Genomic DNA, 27,514 nt, shown 5'->3' with positions numbered 1-27,514 from the left:
TTGATTGTTTTTGTGTTTGTCTACTACATTCTAGTGATCTGATTTGATGGACCACTAAATCTCTTTGGACCTCCACTGTTCCTAGCATTTCACCATTTAAATTATACATCCTCTTTTACCGTAACAGATGAAATTACCTTACCTAGGTAGGTGTAGTACTGGTGGAGGCTCCACTTTCCAAAGGAGGTTGCGCTAGCTCATCCAAGGTAGCTTCACCATGACATTTGAATGGTGAATTAATGTTATGCTGAATAGTTCATCAGAAGCACCCCAATCATAACATATGTGTTAGATGCCTCACCATATAAAAAGAACTGTGCTTGCAGTTATTTAAAAGGATAGAGAGAGCTCCCAGTGAACCTTAGAGAAGAACTTGAGATGACACATCTTACGCACAAAGAGCTAATTTATTTAGTATTAGTGACATAGAATACAATGCAACTACATGTGATTGTCAGCAACATGATAAAATTCAACCTTTACATTTAACATAAAGATTACAGAATTTAAATTTTATAGCAAATGCAATTATTATTGCCAATACAACAAATTTTAAATCAGCAACAGAATGAATGATATTATTGTTCCAGCCCCTTCCTGCAGAAGTGTAGTGATCAGATCATTGTCTGGTTGGTTGAAGTAAAGGTGAGAAATAGATAGCCTGAGTTTTGCCCCAAAGTGGCGTGATTCACAGAGAGCTGACACAACTCACAGATTAACTTTTAGCTAGTACTGGAGGCTTAGCCATTTGTCATTATGGTGCAAAGTGACTTTGAAACTGAACCATACAAAGTAATCATCATTCTTATTTGAAATGTCTGCACAAAAACCTCCAGTGGAATTGCATGCTGAGATTAAAATGGTACCCAGAAACCCACTGATTTTAGGCAAAGCAAATAGAAAACATAGAAGGTAGAAATTATTCAAATAGTAACATGAACAGCATCGTTCTGTCAGTACTGCACAATTGTACAGCAGTTTCTCAGTTTGCTCTTTGCCGTCCTCTACTTGTTTAGGACTTTTTGAAGAAATGCCTGAACCTTTGGCCACAAATCTTCCTGAGCAAATGAATGGGCCTTGGCATTCCCTCCCCACCTTGTATGCATGCCGAGCACAGCATGGTAAGAGGCATAGCAAAAGGGGAAAAATGGAGGCTCCAGATAATGTCCAGCTCGTGGATAACTGAGGAGCTCAAAGTTATCTTTGCCATGTTCTTTCAGTCTTTTTATGGCCTCGTCAGCATAGTACTTGCTTTTCCAGTTCCTATCACCTTCTCCAACAATGAACAGGATGGTTCCCTCAGCATTTTCTATTGGGATCATACTGTCCTTGTTAACTTCATTCATTGTCTCAGATATGTCTGCAACTCCTGAATCTGTAATCTGCATTCGGTTTACAGTATAACCCAGGCCAGTAGAAACCAGTTTATTTTTGAAATACAATCCAAATACAGCACTTGTAATGCATCCATTGATAACAACAGCTGCTACCACATCTGGTAGAAAGGTGGCCATCGAGAGAACCAAATCTGCACCTTTTGATATTCCCATTGCTCCAACACCAGGACCTTTAACCTGGAAAACATTTCTGAAATATTCATAAAGGGCAAAAAATACTTCATTATCTCCAGTCTTCAAGAGCGTGAACCTGAAAGAGAAAATAAACTGCAGCATTAAAATTCCATGGGCTGGATATTATGCAGGTGGCCTGGCCAGAAAGACGAGCGGAAGCCCGCCTTGGCCATTTTGGGGACCACTCCCCCGCTGCATTTTACAGTTAACTGCCCAGCACCGGGGTTCCCGTCCCTTTAAGGATGGGATTTCGCCTCCAAGAGCTGCCAGCCAATCAGAGGGCCGGCAGCTCAGCAGTCCCAGCAACGCCACCTGGAGTGGCGGCCACTGCTAGAACTGCAGCAGGCCTGAACCAGGAACAGCCATGGAGCTCCAGACTGCAGGCAAATAGGGATGGGCTCACCAGGCCAGTCAGGCATTCCTCGATGAGGAATTGGGGGTGGGGGGCTGGTGATTGCTGAGGGCAGGGTGGGGTTGTTGGCGCAGGCCTTTGCCACCAGTTGCTTCCGTGGGCCACAGATTGCCAAAACAGGAGCGCAAACCCCCAGCCACCCACCAGCCCAAAGGAAGGCCATCAGGTGTTGCTGGGCAGTCTCTCTATGGGGCGGGCCTCCCACCAGCCACTGATAAAATATAATTGTAATTTGCCACGTAACGGCCTCAATTAGCCTCTGGACAGGAAGTCATCCTTGGCCTTCCCCGCCCAACAAAACTGAATGGTGATGGGCACTCCAGCCCCCACCTTCCCTTGCCATTATATGGGCCCCACGACTTACTGCCCATCCCCAGAGGGCTGATAAAATTAATCCCTGTGTGTCAGAGGCAATCACCTTATGTACTGCCTATTTTTAAAGTTAATTTGGCCTCAAAATAATACCTGCAGCACCTATTTCTCAGGCACTGAATGGCCTCCTTTGATGGGCAGAAACCCCACACTCTGCGAGTCTGAAGTGCGCTGCCTGCCACACAGGCAAAAAAATGATGTCCAGGGTCCATGCCCGAAATAGACGCCAGATCCTTTGCATATTCAAATGACAGGCCTAACACCTTTTGAAGCCCCGTCTTCAATATTGAGTTGCAGGAAAACCAGGTCCTCACAGAATCATAGAATGGTTACAGCATGGAAGGAGGCCATTCAGCCCTTCATGTCTGTGCTGGCTCTATACAAGAACAATTCAGCTAGCTCCATTCCCCTGCCCTTTCCCCCCAGCCCTGTAAATCTTATCTCTTCAGGTGCTTTTCCAATTTCTTTTTGAAAGCCACAATTGAATCTGCCTCCACCAAACATTTAGGTAGTGCATTCCAAATTCTAACCACTCACTGAGCAAAATAGGTTGCCATGCCAATGGGAACTGTTTCTCCCTATCTACTCTGTCTAGACCCCTCATGATTTTGAGCACTTCTATCAAATCTCCTCTCAACCTTCTCTTCTCCAAGAAGAACAACCCCTGCTTCTCCAATCTATCCACGTAACTGAGTTCCCTCACCCTGTTATTTTATCTTGCCTTCCCTCGTTCTTACTACAAAAATGCACCTTTTCACACTTCTCTGCATTAAATTTCATCTGTCGTGAGTCCACCCATTCCACCATGTCCTCTTGAAGTCTATCACTATCCTCCTCAAAGTTCATGATAGTTCCAATTTTTCTGTCAACTGCAGATTTTGAAATTGTGCCCTGCACACCTAAGTGTAGGTCATTAATATATATCAAGAAAATTGGTGGTCCTAGTACTGACCCCAGTGGAACCCCAATATATACCTTACTCCAGTTTGAAAACAACTGTTCAATGCTACTCTCTTTTCTATCACACAGCCAACTTCATATACATGCTTCCACTTTCCCTTTTATTCCATTGGCTTTAATTTTGCTGGCAAGTTTATTATAGGCAAAGCCTATATGTGACTCAATAGGCGGCCCCTAAAGGGACCGCTGCAGACTGCAACCAACAAGGTAAGTGTTTAAGACATAGTTAACTGAATATGAAGACAGGAGGAGCAGGAGTGCTTGTTCCGACCACATATTAAAAATCACAGGGCCCTTTGCCGGCCACCTTTCACCATTGCCGATCGGCACTGCTCACCAACATTCCCCCCTACTCTGCCACCGCCCCCAAACCCTTGATCCCACTCTCTACCCTTCCTGAGCCTACCCATTCTGATTGCTACCAATCATCCCAATCACTTCCACTTCCTAGTCTCCTTTAAGAACTCATCTAAGGGCCACTGCTGGTGTTGCATCAGCCTAATCTTTGAGTCCACTCCCCCGCTGGCCTGTCTGAGGACGTCTGTTAAGTGCTGCAGCTCACCACCTTGATGATAATGAACCCTTAGGTCTTGGGTCTATCCATTCAATGTGGGGATTGATCCCTGCCTTTTAGGTGAACTCAAATTTCTATGCCTATATCTCCTTATTTAGGAGTTCGACCCTCCGCTTTGTTTGTTATGAACTGAACATGAGCTGAGCTTCCTTGATTCACTGTTGTGAATTTTAATTCCATTGATTTCTTAGATACCCTGGATAAGTTGTCATGAGAGAAAGACTCGTTCATTATTTTACAGTAACTAAATCAAATTCATTTTTAAGTACACAATATTTATGAATTTCTACAAATATTCTGTGGATCACATTCTGTAATTCGGTCCATTCAGTGGCCTTGTTCATATCTAGCTACTGATCAGTGCAATGTGTTAGTGTGCCAATGTGAATGAGAATGGACATCCAATATTCAGATTCTCTACTCACATTTTTTTGAAAGGCTGTTTTAATTAAGCAATGGCTATGCACTAATTTCAATGCCTTAATCTCTTAACTGACCTGACATTCATCATTTTATTTTTAGAATTAAACCATGATAATGCCTTGCTTGAGAGGGATAATGAATTGCAAAAATTCTTTTGTACAGAAACAAAAGCTGGACGAAATTGATTGCTATTTCAATAGGAGTTGATGGCAAGCATTTCAGTATTTGTTTAGAAACGAAAAACACAACAGCCTTAGCACATTACATGCATATGACGCCACTGGAATGAAAACGATGCACGATATTTGGACTTTCCTTTCCTTCTCAAGTATCTTTTGATAAACACATTACCTGAAAGATGGCATTCCTAAACAAAAGAATTGTAGCATAGCAGCTAGTAACATGAGGACTAAGAAACTTGAAATGCAGAAATATGTATTCCAACTGATGACCTGAGGAAACTGGTGAATGAACCACTAGCCAAAGCCATTTTCTGGGGACCCTCTACCTTCTGCACTGCTACCTCGCCTTTTTCTTACCCAGTATCTAGGTAAATGATAAAGAGAATCAAGGATCATAACTGAGAACTCTTACTCTGTACTCAGGCTACTTGAATGCACCACATGTCGCCACATGATTTTACTTATGTAAGACGGATGAACAAATAATGTAACACAGTGAACCATCTATTTCTCAATACTTGACATAGAAATATATGTGAAGTTCACTTTTGTGCAATCCCTTCAGCAAGCTGATCCAACCTGTACCCAGTTTGACCTCACAATCTATTTTCAGCCTGATCCCTATCTTTTTACACAAAAACAAGAAATGCTGGAATCACTCAGCAGGTCTGGCAGCATCTGTGGAAAGAGAAGCAGAGTTAACGTTTCGGGTCAGTGACCCTTCTTCGGAACTGACAAATATTAGAAAAGTCACAGATTATAAACAAGTGAGGTGGGGGTTGGGCAAGAGATAACAAAGGAGAAGGTGCAGATTGGACCAGGCCACATAGCTGACCAAAAGGTCACGGAGGAAAGGCAAACAATATGTTAATGGTGTGTTGAAAGACAAAGCATTAGTACAGATTAGGTGTGAATATACTGAATATTGAACAGCAGCAAGTGCAAACCTGAAGAAAAACAACCTGAAAAAAACAGTGGGTCAGCAAACTGAACAAACTAAGATGAAATGAAATAAATGCAAAAAAAGATTGTAAAAAATGTAAAAAGGAATGTAAAAAAAAGGAAGAAAAAAATAACTAAAAATGACTAAAAATGAAAGTAAAGTGGGGGGCTGTCATGCTCTGAAATTATTGAACTCAATGTTCAGTCCGGCAGGCTGTAGTGTGCCTAATCGGTAGATGAGATGCTGTTCCTCGAGCTTGCGTTGATGTTCACTGGAACACTGCAGCAATCCCAGGACAGAGATGTGAGCATGAGAGCAGGGGGGAGTGTTGAAATGGCAAGCAACCGGAAGCTCCTATCTTTTTACGCTGTCTGACCTGGCTTGCTCCAATCAGCCCAAGATCTTCCTTTCCTTCACTATCCTCAGCTTCTTTATTGTACTTGCAATGTGGTACTAGGTGGGCCGTCACAGGAGGGAAACGGACACAGTGGCTGGAATTCTACTTTCCTCGGATGGGAGCCGTCCACTGACTGAAAAGTCGGTGGCGAACCCGCCTCCGCCTGGCCTGGGGATCCGGACTGCATTTTACAGTCCCCGGGCCTTTAATTGGTCTGAGGAGGGACTTCCACCTCATTGAGGCAGGAAGTCCCGCCTAATAGAGCTGCTGGCCAATCAGTTGTCCAGCAGCTCTTAGTCCTAGCAGTGCCACCAGGAACAGTGGCCACTGCTAGGACTGCAACCCAGCATCAACAAGAAGAGGAAGGCCGCCCTGTGAAAAAGTATGCTCTTGGGGCCTTGCCGGGGGTGATCGGTCGAGCCTCGGCGAGGAAAGGGTGGTCAACTGAGGGGACGGGTGGCATGTTGGGCATTGGGGGTGGTTGGGGCATCGGGGGCGGCCCTCTGTCGGGCACAGGGTGCCTGAACACAGGGCCTACCCCCAGGCCATCAGAAATCAGCCTGCTTTTGTCAGGCGGCTTTTCTCAGGCCTGGGCTGCCCAACCGTCCGAGGGTGAAATCCCCGTGAAGGCAGGCGGGGACCCTTAAGTGGCTGTTAACTGGCCACTTAAGGGCCTTTATTGGCTTGGGGTGGGCGAGCTGGTTTTCGCTGCCGCCGCCCTGTATAAAATGGCGGCGGAGGCAGGAGTGCATCGGGAAGGGCCCCCCGAGCCTCCCACTCCATTTTACGTGCCCCCGCCCCCCCCCCCAATCCACTCTTTGGGGGATGTAAAATTCTGGCCAGTGAGTGCCTGCTCACTCACCCAGTGGCTGCACCCTTCAGGTGCTTCCAAACTTACTTGCCTGGTCCAAATGCTTTAAATGCTGCCCATAAGCAATGGTAACTATTTGATAATATATTGTGCATTACATGATATAATGCCTATCATTAAACATCTTTGCCACAGATAAACAGCAGGCCAACTGGACTTTCCATCTTAGTGCAAAAGTTACTAATGGCAAGCAGTTTATTTGATGATGTAACTCACCTTTGGATGCTGCCTCAAAATATTCACGGCTTCTTCGAAATATCCTAAGTCAAAGTTTAACACATCTCTTGGAAGGTCTTCATAATGACGGTAGGCTAATGCCAGTGTAGTAAAGCCATGGTTTGCCAAGAGACTGGCTCTGTATTCCACCAATCCACCGTGTATTGTGTTCACATCAATCACTCCTGGAAATGGACCATTTCCTGCCAAATTCAAACAAGTTTATCCTTTTGTTTAAATCGCTTCTGGATTATTTTGAGTCTCAGTGGTAAAAACACTTTTTCTGACTCTTTTAATCCAGGACTGCTGTACATACAAAACTAGCGATTGAGGATAATGCTTTAATCCTAAGAAGTCTTCAGGTTTTACTGTTGGCTATCTGATCTGTAATTGTAAATAGTAGTTACATGCAGTTGATTAATAGATTAATAGGTGTATGGTCATTTCAAGCCTAGTTATTTATTGCCAACTGGTATTTAAGCTCAAAAGTCAAAGTCAGGTTTCAATAGTTTTCATAAACTTGGCATGTATTGCCTCGAGTCCAGAAGGTTGAAGACAGATCTAATTGAGGTGAGGTAATATTTCCCAAATGCATTTATATAATTCCCTTAATATAGAAAGAACATTTCATGGCACGATATAGAAAAGGAAAGCGTGGCACTTGATAAATATATAATCTGAAAAAAATGGACATCAACCCAAAGCAGGAGTGAAACTAGAGAAAGATGTGTTCAGTGCTAAGGAAGGGGATTCCTGTGGAGGGGAGTTTTATCTCAGTGGGTGAGGGAGAGGGGGTGGAAGTAGAATGGATGGTCTGAATCTTGGTGTGAAAGAAGTCCATGAACTCCTTGCACTTGTTGTTGGAAGTGTGGATGAAGAGAACAGGGAATAAGAGTTTAAGGAGATGGTTGGTAGTGGAGAAAAGAATGTGCAGATTCTCTTTGCTTGCCAGATGATCTTGAAGTAGTGGTGGATTTGGCAGAGGACAGGTTTGCCCAACTCTTGTTGGGGGGGTATTCCTGGAGTTTTTAATCAAATGACATTTTACAAGTGTTATTGTATTTACCATATCCTGTAGTTGAGTACCTTTGCTCATGGTTTTGCAATAGTGGCTATTATACGTGAAGCACAGCATCAGGAGGCCACCCATGAGCAGGTGAAGAAGGGAAATTGAGGTTAGGGAAGAAGGGAAACTGCAGATGGGTGAGGGATTTACAAAGGGGAAACCAGTAACAAACTGAAATGGCACCGATAACTGATTATAATAATGGCATTACTATTGCTCAGATTCTCCTCATAAACAACAGAAATATAGTAACTCACAGTCTATACATAACTAGTTATAATAGGTTTAATGCTCTGATATCCTAACTGTGACTAGTAGTAATCCTATAATCCATTAATATCATTGTGTAACTACAGCCAGAATCCCCCTGCACTGATCAAGATGTGCTCAGGCTCCCAAGCAGATGACACTTTTCATAGGCCCATCTCTCTCCCTAGACATTGGTTTGGATTCAGGTTGTATGTGAACGTGACAGTTTGAAACTGGGTGTCTCAGTCAGAGCCAATCTGTACTTGGACTTCATGAGGTGATAGTAAATCTCCCATGATGGGTGGGAGAGGGCCAGGGAACTAAAAATGAAAAACAGTGTAACAAAACCCCAACCCAGCATGTATAGGCCTCCTGCCATTTTTACAGCGGTGGGTTACATGGCAGGTCTGTGCCCGCTATGGAGAGGCTGGTACCTCATTATAATATTTAAATCAGCTCCACAGTGCAGTTGGGAGTCTGTTTTGAATTAAGGCTGCAGGTTAGGTCTCCCAGGACTCAGGAGATCAGGTAGCTAAATGGAGATGGGAGCAGCCAGATCCAGAATGCTGTGCATTTATGGCATCGATTGGGAGCCCTTCAAGCAAACCTTCTGCCAATCATGACCTCTCTTCACTGCTGCCATCACCTGCCCTCTAAACTCAATATCCTGAACCTCTCTCCCTGCAATCTCTCCCTCCCTCCTGATTGGTGGTATGACAACCACCCCCACCCCCTTGCCCTGTGACATTTTCTGATGGCTGGGATTGTTCCCAATGACACACAGCTGTCATCTACCACCACTGGCTTTTCTGCCTGACAGCTGGCCAGCCTGTCAGTCTGGTGGGCTGCCAGGTGGATAACGTGAAAATAATGATAATGTGGTCTTATCATTTAATTCCGCAGGACCGCCACACCCTTGCGAGTTCCGGGATCTCTGCCCCCTCTGCAACTTGGATTCTGTGTAAGGTAAGTCTTGTATGGTGTAGAAAGACAGCATGAATACAATGCTAGATTCCAAATTGTGGAACAAATATCAGAGGTGAAAACTGTTACCATGGTGAACGTGGGGTTCTAAGTACCATATGGAAAGCAACGGCCTAGCAACAGCTTTCTGGTGATACTCGTTTAAATAGATTAATGTGTATGTTTGGTTATTTAGGGCTCTGTATCTGAAACAGGTAACATATTAACTGCAATGCATCATCCAGCCAAATGGGTGAGGATTTCTTTATAAAAAGAAGCATCTTGTGTTCACTTCATGATCTCCCGGGTTTCCAATCAGCTTTGGTGGATCGGTGCAAACTGCAAATGAAATATTTTACTTCTTGTAGAAATGAGGACAGCTGTGCTAACTATATCAACAAGCAATAATTGTCAGTGCTTCCAAACAGTGAAAAAGCAACTACCCACCAAGTCAGCTGTGGCTCAGCAAGTAGCACTCTTGCCAGAAGGTTGTGGATTCAAACCTCAGTCCAGGGGTCAAAATCTAGGCTGACCTCCCAGTACAGTTCTGAAGAAGTGCTGCACTTTTGGAGTCACTATCTCTCAAATTAAATGTTATAAGAACATTAGAACATAACAAATAGGAGCAGGAGTAGGCCATTCAACCCTTAAAGCCTGTTCCGCCATTCAATGAGATCATGGCTGATCTACTTCAACACCATTTTCCTGCACTATCCCCGTAACCCTTGATGTTTTTAATATGTAGAAATCTATTGATCCCAGTCTTGCACATTCTCAACAACTGAGCCTTCACAGCCCTCTGGGGCAGAGAATTCCAAAGATTCACCACCCGCTGAGTGACAAAATTCCTCCTCATCGCAGTCCTAAATGGCCTGCCCCTTATTCTGAGATTTAAAAGCTTTATATTGAGGCCCTGTCTGCCCTCTTAAGTGGATTTCATGGCACTATTTTGAAGAGAAGGGGATTTCATCTGGTGTCATGGTGAACATTTATCCCTCCACTAACATTAAAAAAGACATTGTCTGGTCATTATCTCATTGTTGTTTGTGGGGCCTTGCTGTGTGTAAAAGCTTTGGGAGATCCTAAAGTGAAATCTGCACCAAGTCCTGTATCGGTGTTTGGAAGACCCTCCAGCCGAGGGCTGGTGAACTGTAAGGGACCCCTGCTGAGAACAAAAGAGGACAGGCAGGCACAAGACTGGTGAAAAGTTCGAGAGGAAAGGGGAAAAAGGGACAAAGAGGGCAGGTTAAAAGAAGGCCGGGAGGAATCTCAGATGAAAACCCCTACTGTCCGGTCAGCCATCCTCGAAATATTTGAAAAGTTAGACCCCACATCCTCTTATGTAAATGCAGACACCAGAAGCACCGCACCAGAGTTTCTAACACCATTTGCAGAAACCCGCAGAGACAAAGAAAGTCCTCAAGAGGGCAGAGAAACTGTGAGGGTGATGCCTCACCCCTTCGAGGTGCCACAGGGGAGTGCAGCAGAATCTAGGCAAATACCTGCAAGCAGGAGTGTCCCAGAGGACACAGAACATAGAACATAACATAAGAACATAAGAGCTAGGAGCAGGAATAGGCAATTCAGCCCCTTGAGCCTGCTCCGCCGTTCAATACAATCATGGCTGATCTCATCTCGGCCTCAACTCCACTTTTCTGCCCATTCTCCATAACCCTTCCAGCCATCACTAATTAAAAATCTGTCTATCTCCTCCTTAAATTTACTCAATGCCCCGGCATCCACCGCACTCTGGGGTAGTGAATTCCACAGACTCACGACCCTTTGAGAGAAGTAATTTCTCTTCATCTCTGTTTTAAATCTGCTACCCCTTATCCTAAAACTATGACCTCTTGTTCTAGATTTCCCCAACAGAGGAAACATCCTCTCTACGACTCCTTTGTCAATCCCCTTAATCATCTTATATACCTCAATTAGATCTCCTCTCATTCTTCCAAACTCTAGAGAGTAAAGGCCTAAACTGCTCAATCTCTCTTCATAAGACAAACCCCTCATCCCTGGAATCAATCCAGTGAACCTCCTCTGAACTTCCTCTAATGCAACTGCATCCCTCCTCAAGTAAGAGGACCAAAACTGTAAGCAATACTCCAGGTGCGGTCTCACTAATGCCTTGTACACTTGCAGCAACACTTCCCTACTTTTATACTCTATTCCTTTAGCAATAAATGCCAAAATTCCATTTGCTTTCCTTATTACCTTCTATCCCTGCATCCAAGTCATTAATATACATTGTAAATAGTTGGGGCCCGAGGACCGAACCCTGTGGCACCCTACGAGTTACATCTTGCCAACTAGAAAAGGACCCATTTATCCCGACTCTCTGTTTTCTGTTGGTTAGCCAATCCTCTATCCATGCTAATAAATTGCCCCTAACTACAAGTGATCTTACCTTGTGTCTTAACCTTTTGTGCGGCACCTTATCAAATGCTGTCTGGAAGTCCAGGTATAAATCTACAGGATCCCCATTATCCAATTTACTCGTTACATCTTCGAAGAACTCTAGCAAATTAGTCAAACACGATTTACCCTTCATAAAACCATGCTGACTCTGATGGATTGCGTTTTGACTTTCTAAATGTCCTGTTATTACTTCCTTGATAATGGATTCTAACAATTTCCCAACAACAGATGTTAAACTAACTGGTCTATAGTTTCCTACTTTCTGCCTCCCTTCTGTTTTGAATAAGGACGTAATATCAGCATTTTTCCAATCCACTGGAAACTTTCACGCATCCAGGGAATTTTGGAATATTATAACTAATGGATCCACTATTTCTGTTGCCACTTCCTTGAAGACCCAATGATGTAGGCCATCAGGCCCTGGGGACTTGTCTGCCTTCAGTCCCAATAGTTTGCTTAGTACTTTTTCCCTAGTGATGATGATTGTTCTAAGTTCCTCCCTTTCTATAACCTCTGCATTTCTTGTTACTATTGGGATGGTATGAGTGTCCTCCACCGTGAAAACTGAGGCAAAATACTGATTTAGTGTCTCCGTCATTTCTGTGTTCTCCACAATTAACTCCCCAGTCTCATCCTCCAAGGGACCAACATTCACTTTAGCTACTCTCTTCCCTTTGATAGACTTATAGAAACTTTTACTATCCATTTGTATATTTTGTGCTAGTTTTCTTCCATAATTTACCTTTGCTCTTTTTATTACTTCTTTAGGCACCCTTTGTTGACCTTTAAAAGTTTCCCAATCTTCCAGCCTGCCACTGGCCTTTGCAATATGATATGCCTTAGTTTTTGTCTTTATGTTATCCTTAACTTCCTTGCTTAGCCATGGATGTTTTTTCCCCCTCTTACAATCTTTCTTCCTCTCTGGAATATACTTTAGTTGGGTGGAATTGAATATCTCCTTAAACATCTGCCACTGCTCAACTGTCCTACCCTTTAGTCTTCCTGCCCAGTCCACTAGGGCCAAATCTGTCTTCATGCCTATGTAATTACCTTTGTTTAACTCCAGAACACTAGTGTGGGACTCCAGTTTCTTGCCCTCAAACTGAATTTGAAATTCTAGCATGCTTACCTAGAGGATCCTTAACTATGAGATCATTAATTAATCCCACGTCATTACACAATACCAAATCTAGAATAGCCTGCTCCCTGGTTGGTTCCACAACATATTGCTCCAAAACACAATTCTAATACATTCAATGAACTCTCCCTCGAGGTTACCCTTGCCAATATGATTAATCCAGTCTATATGCATATTAAAATCACCCATGATTATTGCCGTACATTTCTTACAAGCTCCCAGTATTTCCTGGTTTATACGGTGCCCCACTGCGGAACTACTGTTTGGGGACCTACAGATTACTCCCACCAGGGTCTTCTTTCCCTTACTATTTCTTATTTCTACCCAACCTTCCGAAATACTGAGTACCCTTGGATATTCAATTCCCAAACCTGGTTTCCCTGCAACCATGTCTCAGTAATCGCCACTAAATCATACCCATTCGTCTCTATTTGCACTGTTAACTCATTAATTTTATTCCGAATGCTTTGTGCATTCAGATACAAAGCCTTTAAGTTTGTTCTATTATCAGATTTCCCTACTCTTGTACGATTCCTTGGTGCAATATGACGTTCACACGTTCTGTCCCTACCTTTTGTTTTCTGATAACAATCAGCCTCATCACTAACCTACACTCCTACTTTCTCCTTTAACTTTGACGTCCTAATTTTCCATGCAACTGAACCCTCCCCCCCACTATTTAGTTTAAAGTCTTATCTACAGCCCTAGTTATGCAATTCGCCAGGACTCTGGTCCCAGCATGATTCGGGTGGAGCCCGTTCCATCGGAACAGCTCCCTCCTTCCCCAGTACTGGTGCCAATATCCCATGAATTCGAACCCATTCCTCCCACACCAATTTCTGAGCCACGCATTTTTCTCTTTAATCTTATTGACCCTGTGCCAAATAGCTCTTTGCTCAGGTGGTAATCCAGAGATTATTACCTTTTTGGTTCTGCTTTTTAATTTAGCCCCTAGCTGCTCATATTCCCTCAGCAGAACCTCTATCCTCGTTCTACCTATATCGTTGGTACCTACGTGGACCACGACAACTGGATCTTTCCCCTCCCACTCCAAGTTCCTCTGCAGCCCAGATGAGATATCCTTCGGGACTCTCGATCCTGGCCTCGGAGAACAGTGTCGATGCCCCTAACTATACTATCCCTGATTACAACTATACTTCTCTTTTCTCCCCCCACTTGAATGGCTCCCTGTACCACGGTGCTATGGTCAGTTTGCTCATCCTCCCTACAGTCCCCGCTCTCGTCCACACTGGGAGCAAGAATCTCGAACCTGTTGGACAAGGACAAGAGTTGAGGCTCCTGCAACACTGCCCCCTGGGTCCCTCTACCTGCCTCACTCATAGTCACACCCTCCTGTCCCTGACCACTGGCCAAATTCAAGGTAGTTAACCTAAGGGGTGTGACTGTCTCCTGAAACACACCGTCCAGGTAACTCTCCCCCTCCCTGATGTATCACAGTGTCCGAAGCTCAGATTCCAGCTCATCAACTCTGAGCCGGAGTTCCTCAAGCAGCCAACACTTGCTACAGATGTGGTCAATAGAAACCACAATGGGGTCCACCAGGTCCCACATCATGCAGGTACAATACATCGCCTGGCCCTGCATCTCTATTTTATTTAATTAGATTTTAATTTGTTTTTTAAATTTACGACTGGTCTTTAGTTTATAATCTGTAAAATATTTCTCCTATTCACCTTTAATCTGAAATAAACTTAGAACAGGTAATTCAAATTAGCAGTTAGTTACCAACCAATGAACTTACGGTTTTCCTGTGACATCACTCTTTGTTTTTTTTTCACTCTGTTTTTACTCCCTTAAATTACCCAAAAAATAGATTATTTACACTAGGAACCTTGATTCCCTAAAAAAAAAACCACTACCTACTGTATTATAAAAGAACTGTAGACCTTTCTCTTTAGTTTAGTTACTTACTGAGCTAATTAGTTATTTTCCAACAGCTGTTACTCACCAACCAATCACCTTGCAGCTTTCCTGTGATGTCACTTGTTGACTTTTTATTCAAAAGGAAGATTAGCAATGAATCCTCCCCCAGTCAGGAAAACCAAGGAACCAACCATCCCCGAAGGTGAAAATCCCTTGCATGACTCATCAAAGCACTGAGAGTTCAGAATGGATCCACCCACCACTGACTCTCATGAGCAGAACTCCAATTTAGGGCTAATTAAATCTAACCCTCTCCCTGCAGATCTCAACAGGAACGACGGCACCCTGGATAGTCATGGAAATGTGCAAACTGCAAACCTCCCCAGAAATCACATGTTTACTGGGATGCCCATTCCCAAACCATTGCAGGCTGATAGTGAAGGAACTTCAAACCCCTTTGGGGCAAAACATAGCTATCCTAGAGCCACCTCAAGGGAAAAGGGGCAGTTTAAAACAGCTCTGCTACAAGGGAAAGATAGGCGGTAACAATCTTTTGGATTTCTGAATGAATGAAAATGAATGAGAGAGATGCATGTGTGTTTTCCTGTGCTTACTCTTCTCTCTAGTCTTTGTTTTAATGAAATGCTCTTCTAAAATCGCATTTCATTCCGCTGAATGTGGCGGTGTGATGGAAACCCCATCTGCCAAGAATGAGCCATATTAATTTTGTCATATGGAACATTAATTTTTAAAATCTTACTGGACTGAAATGTGGCTGTATCCGCATTTTAAAAGGGCAGTTGCTGGAAACATTTGCAATCCAAGAGACAATTGCCTGGAGAGGACAATGGAACTGCTCCGTGATTCAATTAACCCAAATAGATTTTTGATCACCAGTCACTGAATGTGTAAAAAGCCAGCATTCCATTCCCTTCCCCCCTCACCCCCACGAGCATGTCTGCTAAGATGGACAATCCACAAACCACAGGAGTGGTTGTTCCAAATAAGGGGTTAGTCACATGACTAATCTGCTGGCCAACTTGGATTTTGAATTGTGCTCACAGAACAGTTTGAGTCAGACTACAAATTGAAGACAAAAGACAAGGACCCACAGAAGAAACTAAGCCAAGACAGAAAACCATCGAAACAAGTTTCAAAGAGAGCACTGGGCCTCAATGAGATGGCAAGATTTAACTGCAATCAAAGATTTTACATTGAACTCAAAAGACAGTAAATGAACTCCAAGTATTGCTTCAAATCTTTCCCCTTGATTCTTTCTCCTTTTCTGTCATTGTCTGCGTGTGTGTTCATTGCGAATGCAAGCTAGCGTCATGTATTTTTAGTAGTTTTAACCGAATTAGAGTTTTAAGGTTTATAGATTTAAACAAGAAAGGTGTAAGTTTAAGAAAACCTGTCTGGTTGATTTCTTTGGCATTACAATTGGAGAGCAGTGAACAATGATTCACTGAGGGGGAAGCTAAAAATATGGTGTTTTAAAAATTAAACCCTGTTATGGTCAAACCAGGAAAAGGCTGAGAGGGAACCCCTAGATCCCTTTCTCACCTGGTCATAACACCTACAAATAGTGAGAGTGAGAGATGGAGGAGCAAATCTGAGGAGAAATCACAGCGATGTGCAAGAACTATAGAGTGGTAAAAGTGGGGGAACTTTCATTATCCAAATATCATTGGAATAATATTAGACTAAAGAGAAAGGAGGGGGAGGAATTTTTGAAATGTGTTCAGAAAACATCCTTGGCCTGTATGTTCTCGGTTCAACTCGGAAAGAGATTCAGTAATGACTTTCAGAGCGAATTGGATATATACTTGAAAAGGAGAAATTTGCAGGTCTATGGAGAAAAAGCATGGGGAGTAGGATTAATTGGATAGTGCTTTCAAAGACCTGGTACAGGGCACGATGGGCTGAATAGCCTTGGTTGGTGCTATGACATTCTATGATTGCTGGATGTGGTGCTGGAGAATGAGATGGAGCAAGTGTCTTTGGGAGAACACTTGGGTAAGAGTGATTATCATATCATAAGGTTTAGTAGAAAAGCAATCTAAAGTAGAACTTCTAAATTTGAAGAGGGCTAACTTCAATCAGATGAGAGGGGATCTAGCCAGGGTAAAATGGAACCAAAGTTTGACAGGAAAAACTGTAATGGAACAATGGGTGACCTTTAAGGAACAGATGTTTCAGGCACAGGCTAGGTAACTTCCAAAGCGAGGGAAAAGCAGAGGAACCAAAGCTAAGGCTCCCTGGATGAATGAGGTAGATGGAGAATATGATGAAACAAAAAAAGAGGGTGTGTGATGCATGTCAGGTAGATTCTTCAACCAAGCCAAATAAAATAAGTTGAGAGGGGAAGTGAAGCGGAAAATAAGACTGGCAAAGAGAGAATACGATAACAGAATTTCAAGTAACATAAAAAGTAACTGAACAATCTTCGACCAGCATTTGAATACTAAGCGGGTAGTGAGAGGTTTGAGTTAATAAGGAAAGCCAGCATAGATTTGTAAAAGGCAGGTCATGTTTGCATGTAATTGCATTTCTGATGAAATAACAGAGAAGCTTGATGAAGGAAATGCAGTGAATGTTGTTGATATGGATTTTAACAACGTGTTTCACAAAGTACCACATAAAAGGCTGGTTAACAAAACTGAGGCTCATGGAATAGGAGGTAAGTGTCAGTTTGGATAAAGAAATTGGCTTAAGGAAACAGCGAGTCATCGTAAATGGGTGTTATTCAGATTGGAGGATGGCAGACAGTGGTGCTCCCAAAGGGTCAGTGCTGCAACCACTATATTTTTCGATACATATAAATGACTTGGATTGTGGAATTGTTATGACCAAGGCGGGAGGAGTGCATTGTCTTTCTCGAGTTCGACGTCTCCACAGGTCACAACATATATTTAAATATGTACCCAGTTACCGATTAGGCCAATTATATACTCGAATTATTTTATTTTCAGAATAAAATCTACCAACCAGGTTTCTTTTTTTTTTCTTTTTTTTTTTTCTTTTTGGGCCTCCTTATCTCGAGAGACAATGGATACGCGCCTGGAGGTGGTCAGTGGTTTGTGAAGCAGCGCCTGGAGTGGCTATAAAGGCCAATTCTGGAGTGACAGGCTCTTCCACAGGTGCTGCAGAGAAATTTGTTTGTTGGGGCTGTTGCACAGTTGGCTCTCCCCTTGCGCCTCTGTCTTTTTTCCTGCCAACTACTAAGTCTCTTCGACTCGCCACAATTTAGCCCTGTCTTTATGGCTGCCCGCCAGCTCTGGCGAATGCTGGCAACTGACTCCCACGACTTGTGATCAATGTCACACGATTTCATGTCGCGTTTGCAGACGTCTTTATAACGGAGACATGGACGGCCGGTGGGTCTGATACCAGTGGCGAGCTCGCTGTACAATGTGTCTTTGGGGATCCTGCCATCTTCCATGCGGCTCACATGGCCAAGCCATCTCAAGCGCCGCTGACTCAGTAGTGTGTATAAGCTGGGGATGTTGGCCGCTTCAAGGACTTCTGTGTTGGAGATATAGTCCTGCCACCTGATGCCAAGTATTCTCCGAAGGCAGCGAAGATGGAATGAATTGAGACGTCGCTCTTGGCTGGCATACGTTGTCCAGGCCTCGCTGCCGTAGAGCAAGGTACTGAGGACACAGGCCTGATACAAGCGGACTTTTGTGTTCCGTGTCAGTGCGCCATTTTCCCACACTCTCTTGGCCAGTCTGAACATAGCAGTGGAAGCCTTACCCATGCGCTTGTTGATTTCTGCATCTAGAGACAGGTTACTGGTGATAGTTGAGCCTAGGTAGGTGAACTCTTGAACCACTTCCAGAGCGTGGTCGCCAATATTGATGGATGGAGCATTTCTGACATCCTGCCCCATGATGTTCGTTTTCTTGAGGCTGATGGTTAGGCCAAATTCATTGCAGGCAGACGCAAACCTGTCGATGAGACTCTGCAGGCATTCTTCAGTGTGAGATGTTAAAGCAGCATCGTCAGCAAAGAGGAGTTCTCTGATGAGGACTTTCCGTACTTTGGACTTCGCTCTTAGACGGGCAAGGTTGAACAACCTGCCCCCTGATCTTGTGTGGAGGAAAATTCCTTCTTCAGAGGATTTGAACGCATGTGAAAGCAGCAGGGAGAAGAAAATCCCAAAAAGTGTGGGTGCGAGAACACAGCCCTGTTTCACACCACTCAGGATAGGAAAGGGCTCTGATGAGGAGCCACCATGTTGAATTGTGCCTTTCATATTGTCATGGAATGAGGTGATGATACTTAGTAGCTTTGGTGGACATCCGATCTTTTCTAGTAGTCTGAAGAGACCACGTCTGCTGACGAGGTCAAAGGCTTTGGTGAGATCAATGAAAGCAATGTAGAGGGGCATCTGTTGTTCACGGCATTTCTCCTGTATCTGACGAAGGGAGAACAGCATGTCAATAGTCGATCTCTCTGCACGAAAGCCACACTGTGCCTCAGGGTAGACGCGCTCGGCCAGCTTCTGGAGCCTGTTCAGAGCGACTCGAGCAAAGACTTTCCCCACTATGCTGAGCAGGGAGATTCCACGGTAGTTGTTGCAGTCACCGCGGTCACCTTTGTTTTTATAGAGGGTGATGATGTTGGCATCGCGCATGTCCTGGGGTACTGCTCCCTCGTCCCAGCACAGGCATAGCAGTTCATGTAGTGCTGAGAGTATAGCAGGCTTGGCACTCTTGATTATTTCAGGGGTAATGCTGTCCTTCCCAGGGGCTTTTCCGCTGGCTAGGGAATCAATGGCATCACTGAGTTCCGATTTGGTTGGCTGTATGTCCAGCTCATCCATGACTGGTAGAGGCTGGGCTGCATTGAGGGCAGTCTCAGTGACAGCATTCTCCCTGGAGTACAGTTCTAGGTAGTGCTCAACCCAGCGGTCCATCTGTTTGCGTTGGTCAGTGATTATGTCCCCCGATTTAGATTTGAGGGGGGTGATCTTCTTGATGGTTGGCCCAAGAGCTCTCTTCATGCCATCATACATTCCTCTGATGTTTCCGGTGTCTGAGGCCAGCTGAATATGACTGCATAGGTGTTGCCAGTAGTCGTTTGCGCAACGCCTAGCTGTACTTTGTGCAGTACTTCTGGCTGCTTTAAGTGCTGCGGATGTTAAATCGCTGGGGGCTTTCTTGTAGTTCAAAAGTGCAATGCGCTTAGCGGCTATGACAGGTTCCAGCTCTTCATTATGAGATTGAAACCAGTCTGCATTTCTCTTCGCACTTTTGCCGTAGGTGGTCAAAGCTGACTCATAGATGGCGTCTCTGATGTGGGCCCACTTGGTCTCAGCATCCCCTGTGGGAGTGTTTTGAAGGGCTGTTACAAGTGAATTTAGAAATTTTTGTAACAGCTGTGGGTGAGAAATTCTGCTCGTGTTGATGCGCGGGTGGCCCTTCTGCTTGGAATGATGCAACTTCTTTGGTCTGAGTCTAACCTTGCTGCACACCAGGGAGTGGTCGGTGTCGCAGTCCGCACTGTGGAAGCTGCGTGTGATTTGAACACTGTTTAAGGCGGCTCGCCTTGTGACAATGAGGTCTAGCTGGTGCCAACGACGTGATCTTGGGTGCCTCCATGAAACCTGGTGACAGGGTTTAGTGTGAAAGAACGAGTTGGTGATGCAGAGGTTATGATAGGTACACAACTCAAGCAGTCTCTGCCCGTTCTCATTCATCCTTCCAACGCCATAGCGCCCAAGGCAGGAGGGCCATGAGTCATGGTCGGCCCCAACCCTGGCATTAAAGTCCCCCAGCAGGAATAGGTGTTCGGTGTTGGGGATGCTGCTAATGATGTTATGGAGTTGTTCATAGAACTGGTCTTTAGCTTCAGGTGCGGAACAGAGTGTTGGAGCATAGATGCTGAGTAGGTGTACTGGACCAGAGGTGGTGAGCAGTCGGATGGACAGTATGCGTTCCGAGCCATTTGAGGGAGGCTCTATCATGCTGAGCAAGGAGTTTCTGATGGCGAAGCCCACTCCATGCTGTCTTGGTTCTTCAGGATCCCTGCCCTGCCAGAAGAAGGTGTAGTCTTGCTCTGCTGGAGAGCCACTCGCGGGGAGGCGAGTCTCCTGAAGTGCTGCAATGTCCACATTGAGTCTACTGAGCTCGTTGTTAATGATGGTGGTCTTCCGAGAATCGTTGATTTGTGTAAGGTCTTCCGACAGGCCAGGACACATAGTTCTGACGTTCCAGCTTGCAAAGCGAAGGGCTGGTACCTTCTTTCCTTTTTTCATGTTGTTTGGTGCGGTGTATCAGTCCACCTTTCGGGCAATGACCCTGAGCTCCAAGCACCCATTGAAGCAGGCAGACTGTGGCGGGACAGAACCTTATTGACCGGGGGCTGCCCGGTTTGAGGCGGGCGGTAGCTGTCCAGTGAGGTGCAATGACCTCTCCCACCGACAAAGGCAACCCGTGGCGCCCAGTTTCTACGCCAATTTATCTGGACTTATAACCCGTAACTGCTGCCTTCCGTGTTGTTTCAGTCGCTGTGAGGCAACTATGGAGTGACCTCTCCATGGCGCATGCCTGGGCAAATTTATGGAGGTTGAGAGTTGCCCAGTCGTCAAAACCCCCCTCTCGGCCTTTCTGGTGGGGTCCAAAGGAGTGCAGGACACGACGTTTGGCACCAGTATGGCTGCAGGAACTGCCGGAAACATGCCAAAGGTGACACATGACCGCCTACGGGGTTCCGCTCCGGATTTTCTGTTAGGGTTTACTCCCTTAGCCTTGGTCTCTCCCGAGACGCCCACAAGGCAGTGGGGTTGTTGGGGCCCCTACACAGGTGTAGGATGGTGCTGGTGGGAGGAGGGGATGCAAGGGGGAGGGGTAGAGGGAGGGGGTGGGGGGGGGTGCAGGGGAAGGGGGTGCGGGGTGAAGATGGTGCGAGGGGGGGGCGGGCTGGGACGGGGTTGTGAGAGGGTGAGCTGAGAGGGTGGAGCAGGGAAGGGGACGGGGGTGGGGGGGGGTGGAAGGGGGGTAAAGGGGGGGGTGGAATCTGGTGCAGGTAATAAGCCATTTCCTCAGGGCCCACCATCGACGTCCGGAAAGCTCATCCACGTCCTTCGGGAGGTGAAGCATCATTTGGCAGACTTAGAGGTGATTACATTTGTTAAGGGTTTTTTTTTTTGCAGTGGTTTAAATAAAGGCATGCAGCATTGCCGACAGTGCGCTGCAGATGCTCTCCGAGCCATCTCCCGCGGGCGCTTTGAAGTTGCGGCCGGGGGGGCCGTTCGTGGATGTTTTGGGTGTTCGGGGCACCTTTTCCCAGGACCTCTCTCGGGTCCCGCAGCTCCTTCTTCACCTCAATGGACTTACCGCATGCCGTGGCTGCAGACACTCTGGACTGTGAAGACAGCAGGATCGGAGATTGAAGTATCGGCAGCTGTGCTCGTCAGTTTCATCCGGATCAATTTCATTGAGAAAACAAAGAGCAGGTGTGGCTGGGGGAGGGCAGTGGGCCCAGGTAACATACACTAAACTAACTGTTAACTTTTAGATAGGGCTAAAATGAACTGATTTAAAGAGCCAGGGGAATTTAAACAGTTTAAGAGGGCAGATTGGGGGAGAAAACGTTAGGGATGGGAGCAGATGGCCATTTCTTTCTTTCTTTCTTTTCTTTTGGGCCTCCTTATCTCGAGAGACAATGGATACGCGCCTGGAGGTGGTCAGTGGTTTGTGAAGCAGCGCCTGGAGTGGCTATAAAGGCCAATTCTGGAGTGACAGGCTCTTCCACAGGTGCTGCAGAGAAATTTGTTTGTTGGGGCTGTTGCACAGTTGGCTCTCCCCTTGCGCCTCTGTCTTTTTTCCTGCCAACTACTAAGTCTCTTCGACTCGCCACAATTTAGCCCTGTCTTTATGGCTGCCCGCCAGCTCTGGCGAATGCTGGCAACTGACTCCCACGACTTGTGATCAATGTCACACGATTTCATGTCGCGTTTGCAGACGTCTTTATAACGGAGACATGGACGGCCGGTGGGTCTGATACCAGTGGCGAGCTCGCTGTACAATGTGTCTTTGGGGATCCTGCCATCTTCCATGCGGCTCACATGGCCAAGCCATCTCAAGCGCCGCTGACTCAGTAGTGTGTATAAGCTGGGGGTGTTGGCCGCTTCAAGGACTTCTGTGTTGGAGATATACTCCTGCCACCTGATGCCAAGTATTCTCCGAAGGCAGCGAAGATGGAATGAATTGAGACGTCGCTCTTGGCTGGCATACGTTGTCCAGGCCTCGCTGCCGTAGAGCAAGGTACTGAGGACACAGGCCTGATACACTCGGACTTTTGTGTTCCGTGTCAGTGCACCATTTTCCCACACTCTCTTGGCCAGTCTGGACATAGCAGTGGAAGCCTTACCCATGCGCTTGTTGATTTCTGCATCTAGAGACAGGTTACTGGTGATAGTTGAGCCTAGGTAGGTGAACTCTTGAACCACTTCCAGAGCGTGGTCGCCAATATTGATGGATGGAGCATTTCTGACATCCTGCCCCATGATGTTCGTTTTCTTGAGGCTGATGGTTAGGCCAAATTCATTGCAGGCAGACGCAAACCTGTCGATGAGACTCTGCAGGCATTCTTCAGTGTGAGATGTTAAAGCAGCATCGTCAGCAAAGAGGAGTTCTCTGATGAGGACTTTCCGTACTTTGGACTTCGCTCTTAGACGGGCAAGGTTGAACAACCTGCCCCCTGATCTTGTGTGGAGGAAAATTCCTTCTTCAGAGGATTTGAACGCATGTGAAAGCAGCAGGGAGAAGAAAATCCCAAAAAGTGTGGGTGCGAGAACACAGCCCTGTTTCACACCACTCAGGATAGGAAAGGGCTCTGATGAGGAGCCACCATGTTGAATTGTGCCTTTCATATTGTCATGGAATGAGGTGATGATACTTAGTAGCTTTGGTGGACATCCGATCTTTTCTAGTAGTCTGAAGAGACCACGTCTGCTGACGAGGTCAAAGGCTTTGGTGAGATCAATGAAAGCAATGTAGAGGGGCATCTGTTGTTCACGGCATTTCTCCTGTATCTGACGAAGGGAGAACAGCATGTCAATAGTCGATCTCTCTGCACGAAAGCCACACTGTGCCTCAGGGTAGACGCGCTCGGCCAGCTTCTGGAGCCTGTTCAGAGCGACTCGAGCAAAGACTTTCCCCACTATGCTGAGCAGGGAGATTCCACGGTAGTTGTTGCAGTCACCGCGGTCACCTTTGTTTTTATAGAGGGTGATGATGTTGGCATCGCGCATGTCCTGGGGTACTGCTCCCTCGTCCCAGCACAGGCATAGCAGTTCATGTAGTGCTGAGAGTATAGCAGGCTTGGCACTCTTGATTATTTCAGGGGTAATGCTGTCCTTCCCAGGGGCTTTTCCGCTGGCTAGGGAATCAATGGCATCACTGAGTTCCGATTTGGTTGGCTGTATGTCCAGCTCATCCATGACTGGTAGAGGCTGGGCTGCATTGAGGGCAGTCTCAGTGACAGCATTCTCCCTGAAATGAACTGATTTAAAGAGCCAGGGGAATTTAAACAGTTTAAGAGGGCAGATTGGGGGAGAAAACGTTAGGGATGGGAGCAGATGGCCATGGATAGAGTTGAACAGCAAGGGAGCTTCCTAGGGAGCTTCCAGCACAGGAGCCATCTTGAAAGCATATATTGTCTATATAATTATTAAAACATATTTACATTTCGATTGCTAAATAGTTACTGGTCTTATTTTAGCCCGTGTTCGACCCTCAATAATTAGATTTAATTGAAACTTGTCTACTCGGATTAATATTTTACACTTCCGATTAATATTGCTAAATGTAACAATGTAAAATTCCATAAATGGTCCCAAGAAAGTATTTTGCGTTGAGCCAAAAGAACCACTGCAGACAAAACAATATCCATCCTTGGTCGGCATTCGTTACTCATGTGTCTAAATTCAAGTTAGGCTCCGGTATAAGTGCTGGAAAAAAATCAGGTGTTTGACCAGATTTCATAACATTCAATCCCATTTTATATTGTGTTAATATAAAATCTTTAAACTCAAAACCCATTGTTTTCCCACTTCAAACTTAACTATTTGAATATTCTTAAAGCAAAAATAGTATGAATCCTTTTTCAAAAGGAAACTCTTTCTAAAAATGGGTTCAAATATGCCAGGATTTTTTATTTTACATGACAACATATGAGTCAAAGCCCGAAATGTTGTATCGTGTCTACACGGTGATGGGACACACCCGAGTGCTCATATACCAAAAGCATTTTCAAGGAGGGAGTACAGGGTGAAGAAAGTTCACAATAAAGTTGATGTCTAATTTATAAACGGGTCTTACCAGGTGGGACGAAGAGGACCCCTCGGACCCTGCCCTCTCTCACTGGGATCCTAGTCACCCCTTCTTTCATAAACCACCGCTCATTGACAGCCACGGCCAAGGGCTGTTCTGGGAGCTGCTCCAGGGTCCCATGTCCATCAAACACCTCGATGTGGACAGAGAGCGGGGAAGTGGCCACGTCCCTCTTCACCAGCCGAGTGAAAGGAGTCCGGGGGCTCAGCGACCAGAAGAGCCCCATGGGCTCGGTGCCGGTGTAGTGACCACCCAGGGACGGGGACTGACACAGGTCCAGCTCCCCCTGCCCGTCCGCCCTGTAGAAAGCCAAGGAGTGAAAACCCTGCCCCTTCTCGTCGGTGAGCGAAGCCTTCATAGTGACCTGTTGGAGCGGGGAGAGGCCGCCCACCCGCACCTGGACCGGCTCATCGAACAGGCACTTGGAGCTGGGCTGAAGCTGGACACTCACAGCCATCCCGGCTCGGTGACACAGGAGAACACGGCGGCTCAGGAGGGAGAAAGATCCGGCCACAGCCGCCCGGTGCAGGTTTGCGAGGTACATGGAAATCAGCGATAGCATTGGAAATGAATGCTCTGCAGTTTTTGCGACACGTGTTGCTGGAATTGCGCTACTTATATCTCACTAGGAAGTTTCAACATCAGGAGTGAGAGGCTGTTCATGTTGAGCTCCACCCACACCTTGCCACCTGTGATACATTTGGGTGGTACTAACACACAAGATATATACCATGGACGGTTCAAAGAAGTCTTTACATCATAACGTCAAGTCGTTACTTCGTCACATTATATACAGAGTGCATATCGAGTCATTATTTTTACAGAAGGAGGCCATTCAGCCCATCGAGTCCATGCCGACTCTCAGTGGAACAATCCAATCAGTGCTATTCCCCTGCTCTATCCCTGTAGCCCTGCAAGTTTATTTCCCTCAAGTGCCCATCCAATTTCCTTTTGAAATCATTGATAGTCACCACTTCCACTACCCTGGTCGGCAGCGACTTCCAGGTCATTACTACTCACATTGCATAAAAAGTGCTTCCTCACATAGGCCCTGTATCTCTTGCCCAAAACCTTAAATTTCTGTCCTCTAGTCCTTGTACCACCAGCTAATAGGAACAGCTCTTCTTTATCAATCTAAGACTGTCAAAATCTTGTACACCACTATCAAATCTCCTCTCAATCTCCTTTGCTCCAGGGAGAACAACTCCAGATTTTCCAACTTAACCTTGTAACTGAAATCCCCCATCCCTGGAACTATTCTGGTGAATCTCCTCTGCACCCTCTACATCCTTCCTAAAGTGTGGTGACCAGAATTAACATGGTATACAGATACATTTGACTGCTTCCCCTTTCAAAAGAAAAGTATTTTTTCTCTACAATGGAGTATATTTACAAATCAAGTTTAATAACTGGTTCACAAAGTCTTTCTGATCTCCTTACAGGTTTTGGTGTAGAGTCAGGTTTTGGAGTGCTTGGTTTAGGTTTATGTTGGAGAAATTTTCTTAGCTTTGCTAATTATTACTTAACTTTGTAGAAGCAGAAAAGCAGGACACAGCTAATCTAACCACAACCAACGGTCATAAATTGTAGACAGAGCAGCTAACCACAATCAGACATTACGGCCAGATATGGTGTCTGGAGTGGGCATTGAATTAAGGAACTAGCTTGTTATTGTCGAAACTGATGTTTTGCTGACCTCGGACTGTGCATGGTGTATAGTCACGTAGGCAGTCCTGTGGCTATCTTGCGGTTTTATGTCTGACCCTGCATGGTGCACCGTTACGTAGGCAGTCTTGTGGGTGTTTATCTAATTGTGAAACTGTTAGCTCTGCCTCTTTTATACTATATAAATCCACGGCGATCTGTAGCTCTTTGGGAGTAGCACTGAACCGCATTTAGGTAAGGTGTTATCCCCCATGATATCATGCAATAAAGGGTTTGATTCTCAACGTCTGAGTCCGGAGAATTTGTTCAACAATAGGGCACAATCTGGATTTTCTCCAACAGTTTGGCATAGTCGGCAGGACCCCTGAGTTCACGGGATCCAAAAGAACCTAGTGAAAAAATAATCAACAGGATCAGGGGTAAGTCAACTTTTCTGCGACCCTGATATCCCAATCACCCAACCTGAGCCGGAATTAAGAGGACAATTGGGTCCCATGTGAAGGCCAGGAATTAAATGGGCGAAGGGAACAAAGGGGTCAAGGAAGAATTGGCTGAAACCTGATCAGAAAAGGTCTAAAATTGAGTAAGTTAAATCTCACACATGGGAAGTGAGTAATTCTGCGAAGGGAAGTTGAAAAGTAGATAAGTGGAAAATCCAGTAAATTTAGGAATCTGGCATAGTCGGCTGGGCCGAATACCTGATCCCATTGAGTATACGAAGTTAACTCTCACACATGGGAAGTGAGTAAAATACGGTGACAAGATATGGGACAGAGATGACTGGGGCTGTAACTAAATTACCAAATTGACCCGACAGGCACGTTTTCGGGGCTCCTGAGTACACCCGCTGATCTGGCCCTAGAGAAA

At 45.4% G+C, this 27,514-nt stretch overlaps 1 protein-coding gene across 1 annotated transcript; it reads right to left on the bottom strand.

The window, feature by feature from the left end:
• Nucleotides 1–520: 520 nt before the first annotated feature.
• LOC137373503 (acyl-coenzyme A thioesterase 1-like) lies at nucleotides 521–25,526 on the bottom strand. The gene is made up of 3 exons (XM_068038370.1): nucleotides 24,971–25,526; nucleotides 6,922–7,124; nucleotides 521–1,574 (listed from the first exon to the last, which is right to left on the bottom strand). Exons 1-3 carry the CDS (start codon nucleotides 25,524–25,526, stop codon nucleotides 1,005–1,007), a joined length of 1,329 nt encoding a protein of 442 aa, XP_067894471.1. The 3' UTR covers nucleotides 521–1,004.
• Nucleotides 25,527–27,514: the final 1,988 nt, after the last annotated feature.

This window comes from Heterodontus francisci, chromosome 9 (genome assembly GCF_036365525.1).
Source record: "Heterodontus francisci isolate sHetFra1 chromosome 9, sHetFra1.hap1, whole genome shotgun sequence".
In the NCBI taxonomy this organism is placed as follows: Eukaryota; Metazoa; Chordata; class Chondrichthyes; order Heterodontiformes; family Heterodontidae; genus Heterodontus; species Heterodontus francisci.
The sequence above is the reverse complement of the archived record's forward strand: the minus strand, read 5'-3'. Positions and strand labels throughout refer to the sequence as shown.